This window comes from Pagrus pagrus (assembly GCF_965226575.1).
Source record: "Pagrus pagrus genome assembly, chromosome: 16".
Classification (NCBI taxonomy): domain Eukaryota; kingdom Metazoa; phylum Chordata; class Actinopteri; order Spariformes; family Sparidae; genus Pagrus; species Pagrus pagrus.
The window spans coordinates 19,201,055-19,214,693 of record NC_140200.1 but is presented as its reverse complement, the minus strand read 5'-3'; the positions used below and the strand labels follow the sequence as shown (position 1 = coordinate 19,214,693).

At 38.1% G+C, this 13,639-nt stretch overlaps 1 protein-coding gene across 5 annotated transcripts in view; it reads right to left on the bottom strand.

Moving 5' to 3' along the window:
• Nucleotides 1-13,639, bottom strand: part of tbc1d32 (TBC1 domain family, member 32) — a 90,295-nt gene that overhangs the window by 31,331 nt on the left and 45,325 nt on the right. For all 5 annotated transcript variants that reach the window (XM_084377067.1, XM_084377065.1, XM_084377068.1 and 2 more), the window contains exons 26-28: nucleotides 13,475-13,568; nucleotides 13,176-13,301; nucleotides 8,645-8,728 (exon numbers count right to left, since the gene is read on the bottom strand). In XM_084377067.1, the coding sequence (XP_084233193.1) occupies nucleotides 8,645-8,728; nucleotides 13,176-13,301; nucleotides 13,475-13,568 (304 nt within the window). The remainder of the gene's footprint in view (nucleotides 1-8,644; nucleotides 8,729-13,175; nucleotides 13,302-13,474; nucleotides 13,569-13,639) is intronic.

The window sequence follows — 13,639 nt, the reverse complement described above, 5'->3', positions numbered from 1 at the left end:
ACGTATTATCATGACCAGCAGACGGGAATTCAAATCAACCTTTAATGTTCACGCCTTTTAACAATACAAACATGATGCACGTTGCACACAGCTGCCAGACTTTCTTTACGGTGAACAGCAGCGATGATTAATAAATGTTTTGTTTTTTTGTTTTTTTCACTGAGCGGAAAAAATTAAGCCGAGGTCCGACCCGACCCGAGTCACTTGCTTATATTTTCGACCCGAACCCGGTCCGAACCCGCGGGTCCCGTCGGGTTTGTCGGGCCGACCCGACCCGTTGAGAACTCTAGACTGAAACCTATATTTCTCGTGTTTGATGTTAATAAAACTATGTAAATGAGTATGATTCAGTTCTAAAGATGTAGTATAAAAATATAAAAAAGTGGAAAAATCAATAACTTTGAAGTTTGTGAGTGAACTTAGATACATAAATCATCAAAACGAACACTCATAATTAAGATTCTTCATCGGTGTGACCTCAGAGGAGATGTGCCTGTGTACTGATCGATAGGCACAGACAGCACTGTCACAGCCAACACACTCCGGGGAAACATTTCAGTCTTCGATGGAAAAAGGCTCGCTGACAAGTCTTTCTCCTTATTGAGAAATGCAATATAAATAAAAGCACACCAAACACATTCCAGATACCCTTTTTAATCACTACTATTCATTATTTAGACTGCAGAAACACCACAGACTGCTGCCTTTTTTTAGCTGTCTTCTTGTCACAAATGACTTTATACTAACTCCTCACCACTGATCCAACTGAATTCTACCACTCTCAGGAATTATCTGCTCTTCTTCATGGGCTCAGGGACATTTGTATGAATATGTTTACATACAGTACATACTTGTAAAGCCTGTCAGATTCTGCATACGGTTTTAAAAAATGCATTAGTCTGGCCTTGAATCCTACAAAAACAGTCTAACATGGAAAATGCTCTTTTTCAATGCAGTCTGCAGGTATCCATTTAAATTTCAAAAAACGACCTCAAGCAGTTCCAGTCTACAGTGTTTGGTATACAGTATATATTAAACCACAGGTATCCATGTGCAACGCAGCAGTCAACTCCAGCTGGGATTGTTTCATGTAGTGTCATATCAAAATATGGATATATGAGATGTTATATGTAGTAGAAAATGAGTAAAATAACTATATATACTGTTGTTATATCCAGTAAATCAGACACCTGACTAATCAACTTCATCACATTGATGCATAAATAATGTCTGCATCCAACATGGCCATGAATCAGTCCTGTTCATTGATTTGAAGCTATTTAAGCCACTGTTTCTAACAATGAAGAAGAATCTATCATATATTGTTTCATTGTTTACCTCAAATTTGAAACAAACTTTCAGACTACCTGAGGTCAGCTGAGATTCACTGTTTTTTAAATTGAGGTTTGAAACTTTCCTGTTTGCCTCCGGCTTTTACTAGATTGTTTTGGAGCAATTTCAGTCACATCTTGTACTGCCTTGTATTATTCTGCTTGTTCCGTTTTATCCTATTTAACTTTTGTTTATCCTATTCTTTAAATCCCAGATACATTTTATTTTGCCTTGTCGTTCACATCTTGCCCTCATATCTTTTTGTCTTATATAAAGCACTTTGAATAAGCAACAAATAATGTTGCTATGCCTCTATCTTCAAATCTCCCAACCCCAAGTCCACCTCCTCAAAATGTATTTATTTATTTTTGTCAGCCACGACAGCGGGGCTTGGTATTGTTTTGTTTTTTGTTACTGTATGTGTGCGTGTGTGTGTGTGACAGATTATGTCACCAAAAAAGTGTCACAACTATGCAAGTTTAGTTGAGATCAAAATAGAGGCCGAGTTCAAAGATGGGTGTGCTCCGAGCAAGGGCACCAGAAGTAGGGAGGTATGAAATAGAGAAGGGTTCATTGGCCCATTACTTTACGACCTGGCCCACATTCATTTTAAGTGGATGGCTGCATCCTAGTTTCAATCCTTCATGGTCACAGACATCAGGTAAAACTAGATGTGTTTGATGCACTGGAACTCACGGACATGAGAGGAGTGAGTTTGATGGAACAGGTGAACAGTTCTATGTTTTACATTCCTTGTATATATTTCAGAAAAATACATATACAGTGAGTAAATACCAACAGGTCAAAAGTTGACTATTTGAGGATGGTTAGTCACTTCTTCACCTGTTCTGCCAAACTCAGTTCTCTGATGTCAAGTGTCCCATTGCGCCATACACACCGATTTGGCATTGTGGTTGGTGTGATCCAATTTCGAGGGGGGCTCTACTTTATGTTGGCCAATATAGTAACAGCACAACGCAATGGTCTTCACTTCCATCGTGTCTCGTTTTTTATCAGGTCGCATCACTAATATTAAAACTAATGACAGGTGAAGTGAATAACATTCATTGTCTCATCATAAAGTAAAGTTCTACAAGGAAACCTTGGGTCCTTGCCTGATCCATGGAGGCTGCAGCCTTAAGCCAACAGGACCCAAAGGGGTCCGCTGGTAACCTCCCAGTGCCAGTACATACCCAGAAGTCGTGTGTCCGTAACCCGAAGGGTCAAAGCTGTTCAGGCATCAAGAGGGGACCTCCACAATACTAGGCAAGTGGTATTAATGTTGCGACTGATTGGTGTATAAGCCAGTAAAATCACTGTCAAAAGACAAGCCAGATTTGACGATATACTAACTAGGACATTTATATTTAGTTGTCAACACTAGAAATCTCTAGAGTTCTCAACGGGTCGGGTCGGCCCGACAAACCCGACGGGACCCGCGGGTTCGGACCGGGTTCGGGTCGAAAATATAAGCAAGTGACTCGGGTCGGGTCGGACCTCGGGCTTAATTTTTTCCGCTCAGTGAAAAAAACAAAAAAACAAAACATTTATTAATCATCGCTGCTGTTCACCGTAAAGAAAGTCTGGCAGCTGTGTGCAACGTGCATCATGTTTGTATTGTTAAAAGGCGTGAACATTAAAGGTTGATTTGAATTCCCGTCTGCTGGTCATGATAATACGTGTATGAGAAGAAAAAAAAGGTGTGGGGGGGTGATCGGCGGCGTCGGGCCGCGGGCCGGGTTCGGGCAGATAATTCATGTTGATGTGTCGGGTTACATCGGGTCCGGGCTTTAAAAGCCACGGGCCGGGTCGGGTCGGGTTGTAATTTTCAGGCCCGTTGAGAACTCTAGAAATCTCCTGAAGTGATTAAACTTAAGATCATTAAGCCTCAGGACAACAAAGAGATAAAACATATTAGGAATTGTTGATAAAAGTCTACTATTACAGAAAGGATATAAAAGGTCATTAAATATTTTGTTGAATATCACTTTATGGAAGCTGCAAAAAACACAGCAGCTGTTGAACAGTCTAAGATACATTGGTCAGTCTAAGATGATGATCTGCTCAGATAAGATACCATGACAGCAACAGCTTTTAACTTGTAACACAACTATACAGCTATAAGAGTTTAAAAAGCTAGACAGGAAACTGGTCACATCTTCATAGTGTACTGAGCCACAGAAAATGGTAAAGACTGATGCAGTAAATCATCTAATTGCCAATTACATTAACAGATGTGACGACAGCTGAGCTTTCATCTTCTGATCACTCCCAGGTACGCTTCCAGCTTAACCGAATCAAAACTATAGACATTTCTGTAGAATGGAGGCTTCAGTTTTATAGCTAATATACTGTTAATGTTGAATCACCTTTTCACGCCCACTTTTCTTTAATTAAAGGCTTGAATGCCCCTGCTGGCATAAATATAATGGAGTCATATTTAAGTACAATACGTAGATTAGATTTAATCTAGAACAATAATTATGGTTAAAAAGACCACTCTGTGATTAATGGACTATGTGTTGCTTGGGGCAAGGGTGAAAAGTTTTGTGCAATACGACCCACCGATAGGGGCCAGATTAAAACCTTTTCTAGTATTTTGGCACGGCTGATATTCGATTATATTTTTCTGCTTCAGCAAAAATGTAATATTAAATAAATTTGATCTGGCATGAATGAAAGTGTCAATGACATTTGACACTTAACTCCAACTAAACACAGACTGTTCAAAAGGGGTTACACTGTGATCATGTAGGAAACAAGCTATTACCATAGGCAGTGCATTTGCATAAAAATCAATTAAAGTGCAAAACTAAGTCAAATGTTGTGTATTTGAGCAGCATAGTAATTGCTGGAAGGTCTTTACTGCTGAGGAAGGTGATAGTGTTTAGGAGACCTATGGAGACAATTATTCCAGGTATACTAAAAGTTTTTGGTGTGATCAAGGAGCAGCAGAGGTAAAATGCCTGGTTAATCTCCATAATTATAGACCTTCACTAACACAATCTATATTCTACCTTTCCTCCTATTTTGTTATTCACCCTTGATTCCAAAAATGTTGCAATGCCATGTGAAGCATAAATAAAACCAGAATGCAATCATCTGCAAACAAACTGTGTTAACCTACAACAGTTTTATGAAGTGTCATGAAGTAATATCCTTTATACAATCATGTGTTTCACAAAGTGGTGAACCTCGTCTCATCCCTGCTTGACTGAGCATTTGGAGGATGCTGATCATAATACGGTCACCTTTTACAAATTAACCTGTTTACCTATGGAATTATCCAAACAGGTGTTTTTGGAGCAATTCACAACTTTCCTAGTCTTTTGTTGCCCCTGTCCCAACTTGTGTGAAACATGTTGCTGACATCAAATTCAGAATAAGGATATATTTACAAAAATCTATTAAGTTGATGAGGAATAACATGAAATAAACTCTTTGTTCTGTTTTAAATTGAGTATATTTCAAAAAGGATTAGCAAATAATCACATTCTGTTGAATATATGTGTTACACTAGGGGTGTAAATCTTTGGCAACCTCACAATTACATTCGATTTCAATTTTTGGGTTACCGAATCGATTCAGGATCGATTTTCCATTCAAAACGATTCTTGATTCAAAATTGATTATTGATTGAGTGAATAGAAAGGGGGGCACTATTTTCAGTGTTTTGCTCCAGTTTATGTTTACGAGACATTAATGGAGCAGAGCAGCAGTAACAAACTATAATTGCTTAATGTTTGTCTTGCAGAGGTAATTATCCAGTCATTAAACAAAAGAAACGTTTGCAACCGCGACCTTGTTTGAAAATGAGCTGCAAGATAACTGTAGCATGTGTGTGCTGTAAATTGTCCAGGTGCTGCACTACCCTCACAGTTTAATCCCATCTTTAACATTCCATCAACATCATGTTATTAATTAACACTTAGAAAATACATTTTTTGACATTTGTGGATAGATTCTCAATCGTGGGAGATAAGAATTCTTATGTCAATTGACATTTTTACCCACCCCTACTTTACACAGCTTCCCAACTTTTTTTGAATTGTGGTTGTAGAAGTTAATGTGAAATCACGAAATTACACAACATAAACGGGTGAGAGAAAAACCTTGTTTTTACTTGCTGACACAAATCTTTGTGCTGTCCTTGAAAAATGTAGACTTAGGCACTTCATTATAATGCTCTGTCTTTTAACTTTCTTTAACAGTCTGACAAACAAGTTCACTGTAAAACATCTAATAAGATGTTAGACTCAAGACATGACACCCTGCAAAACTAATGAAGAGCTGACAGTTGTTACATCACATGCTCAGTACTGCATTTTCACCTTATCCCATAAGTTGCAGGTTGCATCACATTAGAAATGCAATGCTTTAATTAACTAGTCACAATCCTAACTACCTCCTACAGTATAAACATTTGTTTATTTCTATGTTGTCTGGGAGAAGCAACTGACCAGATTACACTGATTTGCTAATCTTTTTTATTCTCCCTGTCTGCTGTCTAATGTAGTTTGTGTTGTTGTAAACCTCTTACCTTTCTGCTGTGCATAAATACATAAAAATCATACTTGACTCTGTCTGATTTCTGCAGTGGGGTTCATCACCTCCAGTCCTTAAAGCAATGGCGGTATCATAATTACAATCATTTGACTAATCAGTGCCAGGTGATTACACAGACATCAAAACATTATTCAACCAGGGGCATATAGCTCCGCTGATTCAATTCAAATGTAATTTTCATTATTTCTGGTTACGATTTAAAACACACAGTACTGAGACAACTCCATCAATGCTTAGGCTGTGATTATTTAAGCTAATATGGATGATATAATGTTAAACCTGACTGAACATAAAGAACTAATTCATGTTTTTAAGGGAAAACTTACTAAGAGTAGCTTGAAGGTGGTTTGCGGCTGCATGTTTAAAGAAATATAAAGGGATCACTAATTCATGTTGTTTAAAAAATGTAAAATAAGAGTATTATGCAATTAGCACTTCATTACCTTTAGGAAAATTAACAGTTTGCTAAGAGTATTCACTAATTAGCAGCTTTCTTTCCAGCTGCCATCAGTGTAATCAGGTTGTTTAGCCCACTGGCTACCAAACAAGCCAACCTACTGAAATCATTCAGCCGTTTGATATGGGAAACATAACTCAGTTTAACCTGGGGTAAAACACTGCTCTGAAAATGAGGAGGAGTTTCTCCGCTCCACCCGTCTGCCATTCCACAGGGACTGTACCCGGTGTAGGCACAACACTGAAAAACTACTAGACAATATTCAGAGCCTTCAATATCTCCAACAACTCTCATCTACCCATGATTGGGTTTCACCATCCATTCATGACTCCATTACTAAGGCTATGTAAAGTTCTTCATAACTACACAAGCTTGATTAAAATTACTGATTAATTAAATCTGGTTGCACCATTACAACTTAAGAAATGTCTTAAATAGTCTGGATTGTGGTACAGTAAGTTGTAAATCATGCCATGAAACATTTGTAAACAAGAAGTTACTGTCACAAGCTAGCATAACTTCCAAAAATGACAGTCTTGTAAGGTGCAGAAGATACATATATGTCTGCATACATGAAGAATTATATGTTTCAGAGGAATCAGTATTCAGATATTGTAATGAGTGAGAAATATCTGATTTTGGTAACCAAATTGAAGTTATTTACTCATTAAGTCAAATATTATTGACAAGATTTCACAATTACATCCACCTAGGAGGTGAAGCAGGTATCTGTGGCTTAAAATTTAGAGTGATACAGGGCTATTGAGTTTGATATTGGATTAGGTTTAGGCCTAATTAGGATTAGGATTGCTGGGCCTTGGTGGAGGTATGCACTCTACTAAATGCCATTCTAGTTTACATCTGCAAACATGGAGAAATACTGTATACTGTATGTTTGAGAGTAAGTAGGATTCAGTTTGTTTTTGTTTGGTTTTTTTTCTAAAAAAACATTATTTAAAATCTTCAAGATATGGACAGATATGGGCAAACTTTCATATCACCTCTCTTACTGTTTAATCTGAATGGGTCACATATTAGCCAGATAACGTTAGTTTTAAGTTGTTCAGTTGTTTCGGTTAGCTACACAGCCATTACACCTGGCAGTTACTGAGTGTAAATATTTACTAACAACTCATCTCTGAGTAAAAACAAGCCTGTGTGGTGCAACTCATTTTAATTTAGTCACATGTAAAACTCACTGGTAAACTACAGTCTGCCAGGCTTATTCTTACGAACAGCTGGTGCAACCAGCTCCAGGAACCCTGGCACTGCTGAGCTTTTAAAGTAGCTCAGTTACCTCCACTAGAGGGGTCAAAAACACTTCACCAGAGTTCCTCCTTTGTCTTTGTCAGACAAATTTTTCAAAGTGTTCTTCTACAGTCAAGGTCAACAGTTCTCCTCACCCTGCTGCAACAACCTGGCTAAAGAACGACATCTCTTTCCAGGGACTCTGACAGCTCCCTGAGGCTGCAGTCCTGATCAGATCTCCCTATACTCCCACTTGCGATGTTGAAATTGACGTGGTCATGTTAAACATATAATATGTAACATTTCCACATTAAAATGTCTTTAAACGACTGGACCTTTGTTACATGATTTGTTGAGTTGTGTACTTATTATCCTAAATGTTTCCAACCATGTTCAAGAAAAGGTGCATTTCATTTGGTCGCCTGTCACATTTCTGCACAACTCCCATGATCCCAAGCTACTTCAAGGTGTCATTAAACTACGTCTTTTGTTTTCATTGTTTTGATTGCAAGACCCCAAGCAGCAGAAATTACAGTACATACTCTGTGTTTAAGTCAATTATATTTATATAGGCCAAAATCACAAAATAGTCTCTGAGGGCTATAGCTTCTGTACAGACACCCTCTTCCTCAGAAGCTTGTTTGGGTCCCTCTACTTGAGGGCTCACCTTCACTGCACATTGGGTTTACTGGGACAGGCAGCTCCCACCATTACATGACTTCACACCACCCAATGTCTGTGTGTTGCTGACAGCTCAGCTCCTCTTTAAAGCCTGGTGTCCAACTCATACAATATAAGGGCAGATCAGTTGATGCGACTACAAAGTCAATTATGTCACTAGATTAATTCACAGCCTGAAAGCCCCTACTTAGGCCTCCACACCTTACCTCCGAATTTCATGTTACTTCTCTGGAAGTTAGATTCATGCCCCACATACAAGGCATTTGGCTAACTTTACTGATCCACAGAGTGCCCTTTAGTTATTTTCCTTCGACCTAATTGTCAAGAAGAAAACTGAATGTGTTCCTCTTTCCCACTGACCTTTGTACTGAGCCGGAGAGAAGAAGCATTCGGTGGAAGAGTTGGATAGATGAGCCAGAACCTTCTCCAGAAGGTCAGCCAGCTCTGGGGAGAGAAAACATACAAGACACAAACATAAAATATGTGCTTGTACAGCGACAATAACGTATGCGTTCAAAGAAAATTCAATTTACACATTCAAATACATCAACTCCTTTACTTCAACTATTTATAGACTGCGAATAACATCCTGTTATGTATGCTTTTAAGTAGCACAGTGACACTGTAAGTGGTATGGAAAGAAACATTTCCTGTGAACCATACAGTGCACGTGTTTAATGTAGCGGTCTCTGGCATAAAAAAAGGCTAAAAGATTCAGTAGTAGTAGTAGTAGAGACTGTTCAGAAGTGAAGCAGCATTGTATCTGGAATGGAAACATGTCTGACACAGAAGATCACGGTTCATCTGTAGAAACACATGTAGAGTAATACCATCACTACACTTTACAAATGTGCATCCGCTCGTACCCATTTGCAGCTTCACTGCCCCTGACTGTCCGTGAGTAAACACTGACAGCATGGCTTTTAGTGTCATATCGCTGAACCGCCCACAGTCACTGAAGATCTAGTTGTGGAAATAATATGGAAACACTTGAGTGATGAGGACTCACAGTACCGATCGTGCAAACAGCTCTAAAACAACACGGGAGCATGTTTTTATATATTTTCACAGTCATTATGAACTTATTATGCATCTGTTGTTTGCTTTAACAAGAAACCTAGAAGAGCCCCTTTTCTGTGTGAATTCCCTGCCATTGACTGCACCGACTCTTGTCTAGTATTTTAAGTAGCTTACAAACTTGGCAGCTGTATTAACACTGATTTTACTTCATATTTGCATTTTTGCATTATGCAGTACTTGAATTTAGCTGCAATTATCACTTAAACCATGCAGTGTCTTGCAGATGAATTTCACATACACAAAACACTGTCATATATACAATTTCACACTTATAGTCATTCATTTGGCACATTATTTTTTCCCCAAGCAAGTACAAATGTGGTTAAGTCTGAGCCACAGTAGATTAGGGAGAAGAGATATTATGTAAATTGAGATGCATTTAAAATGAATTATGTTTTCCACACAGTATTCCTCATTTGAAATCTCCGAGAATCATTGTCAAGCATTCTCTATTTATTTGAAGTACATACAGGATGAATGTAAACATCAGCAAAGTCTACGGGTGGTTTAATTTATAAAAAGTCAATACAATCGAATATAAAAGCCTTGCAAAACATGCTCCCTTCATGAAGATTATAATGTTCAGTTTTTGTTGAAAGGTCACTTTGGAGGCTGTAGTTTGAGGTTCTGTTTGACTGTACTGCAGTGAGAAATATCAGGTGTTTCTAATATTTGGTCTGCTCTCATAGATATAAATATCCAAGTACCTCTTCGTTTGCCCTTGCAGGAACAAACTAAAATGCTATTTTGTGAAGTAACAGCACCCCTTCTGCTCCTGCAGTGAATTAACTGAATCTATTTTCAATGTTTTTTGATGTACCTTTTCCTTCATGTGAAACAGCTGGTCAATGACCATTAAAAGCATTTCCTTATTCAGCAGTTGCCTTTGGCTCGCCTCCAGTTAACCTTTAACAAATAATCACCAAAGCAGAAAATATATTATCTCATCTGATGCTCTATTTTATAATGACTCCTCTCAAGTGGCACGATACGAAAGGAAGTTATATCACAAAATATTCATTGCATGGTAAAAAAAAGCATATACAGTATCATACAAAGGCATCCAAAGGTTCAAGAAGAACACATTCTCACTCCGAACTGCACAAATACAGTAGCTAGGTCGGTGGCCATAAGCTTCAAACTATGAAGCTCTACCTACCCTTCTAGCATCAGTTTTGGACATGAAGGGCTCCATGGTCGTACCTACGTAACATGCAATGTCTGGTTACACTTTCATACTTTTATTGACTTGACTTTTAATGACTGTTTGACTAAACGGTCGCGGTCTGGTTAGGTTAAGGCACAAAATCGAAATAGTAAAATAGTATATATAACTTAGTTATAATTAATTATAATAAAAATAGTGAAATAGGATAATGGGACACAACCGCTTAACATGTAAAAAAAAAAGCTGTATTATTCATACACAGCAGTGAGGCCTTGCAATCACGTCACAGGTTGTCAGATTAGAAAACACAGTGTGCTGATCATGAAGCAACCCAGTGACTCAGAGCGCAAGTGAATGCATCTTATTGACATGCTGTTGAGAGTGGACAATTAAGCAATCAATAAGCTGACAAGATAGTGAGGTATTGAACATACAAACAGTTCTAATCATGAGTGTTTTGATGAAGCGATAGTATATTATCTCATCAAGTACACTCATTTTCAGCTGTGTAGAAGCCAATCGAAGACACAAGTGATAATCACAGTTTCTTCATACTCAAAGATCGACATAGTAAATGTTCATCAAATTACCCAGGAAGAAGGTTATTTTGTTTGTCAGCCCATAAATGCTACAATTGCCTTTAAAAGTAGAATGCCAGGTTTTGCATGCTCAATGACGCACAAAATAAAATAGCATGTCTTCTACAGCAGAGAGAAGCTTATCCTATAATACATCGTGATCATGGTCTTGCAGTGAAAAGCCTTAAATGAGCGCCACAGAGCAGAGAGTGGCTGCTTTCACAGGAGTTCAACAGTGTGCCGATGAAAGGAAGCAATCACCGTGCAGCACATGCATTAATGACAAGACTGTCAGCCCTCCTTCAGTCAAATGTATTTTTGTGCTCTTTGAGCAGCTATTTACTCCTACGTGAGAAAGGTAGGCGTCAGCGCTGTTCCATACTGGCTGTCAATGGCAGTGATGAGGAGTTCTTAAAAGGTTCATGGATATCAGATGTATGTCATCACAGTGAAGAGGTGTGCGTGGTGCACCTGCAGCACAATAGAAGTAATCAGCAGATAATACAGAATGCATGGAGCACTATAGTTGGATTTTATGATAGACTTATCTTTTTGTTCCCCTAATAATTTTTCTTGTTCATATTATAAACACATTAACATACGTATCTTTATAGGAAACTCATCAGAAACTCATGTTGGAAAAAACCAAGTGACAGATGGTAATTTTGTTCCGGTTTATGGAGTTTGGATATGCATTATGAACATATGGAGATGCAAATTTTCGTAATGCATAGTCTTTAATATAAATGGGAATTTTTGTGTAGAAAATGTTAATGTTCCCATGGACAGATATATCTTTATTAAAATGTAACCTGGACACAACTGACAGAATGTTGGTGATTGGCTCACTGGACCATAACAGTGAGAAAAAAACATCCAAGGACGGAAGCATTTGGACATACAGTAGGACCCATATGTTGTTTTTCCTCTGGCTGAGTAAAGCATATTTAAATGGGATCAGATAGCAAGAAACATTTGATTCAAATCTGATTGCCCAAAACCATCTCTGACATCAGACTGAAACAATTTAAAGCCAGATGCTAAAAAGGTGTAAATGCATCAGTCTACAGACCCTCTGAGAGACAAGTGAGAAATAAAATATTCATTTTCATTTCATCTTTTTCAAAGTTCTTTTTTTCATCTGTGAAGATAGATGAAAAAAGTTTGGCCAGGATCATTTTTAAAGTTTTGTCAGATGGAAAAAAAATGTCTTGATTATTTTGTTTTTAAACATAAAAAATGAATCACTCGAATATTTTCTTCTTACTTGCCTCACAGGGCTTCTGTATCAGTCTCTCCAAAGTTTAGTAAACTTTACTCCTCAAAAGTTTAACTTCCTCAGTAAGCAGTATGCAGAATTAACCTTCACACTACAGAGTCTGTCTTTGGGTAATGGCAGCTAAAGTTGCACTTGAATTGGCCATCATTCCCCCTGTTATTTGACACAGAGAGAAAAGTGGCACCAGAAATTTCAACAAAAATGGTTAAACAGAAGGCTCACCAGCTGTTGCTGTGTATCTGATTCCTGAACAGTTCCACCGTTGGTTGTGTGGGTGAAAGAGAAATGTATGTGTGAGGGAGTGTTGTCAGTTAAAGCCCATAAAGACAATAATTGTCTTGCTTGTGGTCCATAAATGCAATTCATCCGTGTGTTTGTGTTAGCTTGTAGATAGTTGTAAGCTTGATACCTGTTAACTGATGAAGTGCACAAGTTATTCACTTCTGGCATTTCTGGCACTGACTGCAAAGTTTATTATTGGTAGACAAAGACAAAATACCAATGATAACTTGTGGGACAATCAAGTAACATTAGTGCACTTGGGTTAAGTTAATTTTCAGTCTTCATCTATTAACTTCTTTTTCTTAAAGTTTTATTTGTTTTTAGTGTTTGGAAGGGAACTGCCAGTTATATGTCCTATGCCTTAGTCATTGCCCATTTGCCTTTATAATCAACACTATGGGCCAAGACATATTATTAATACATATGCTACGTTATCATTATGCTACTAAACACAGAAAATCCTACCAGGCAAATCTGTAGTTTCCTAGTGAACCAGTAGCTTACCGTTCCCATTTAAGATGTTGGGTTTGGAGGTCATGACTCTGCAGTACTGTCTCCGGCAGATCTCCATCCAGTCCTCCTGGTTTGTTGGGTCTTTAGGCGAAGCCAGAAATGCACTGATCTCAGAGTCTGTACAATGGGGACAGCAAGAGGTAAAAAACCACAATAATTTAACAGTTATCAATTTTGTTTTCATTTATTTATTAGTTGTATGGTCCTCTTTCAGTTTGGAGAGTGAAGTTGTGTATTTGTATGTCTCGTTTAATCTAGAATATTAGCAACTTTATTAGCGTTCCTCTTACCTTGTGAGTCATGGTGGATCTTTGGTGGGTCCAACGTGTAACATTGAGGTAGAGGGTAGCTTGAAAACATGGGCCAGGGGTAAGGATCTTCTCCCTGGAGTAAGCCGATAAAAACATTCAACTGACGAGCTCATTTACCACATGCTTAGAAAAACTGTCCACATA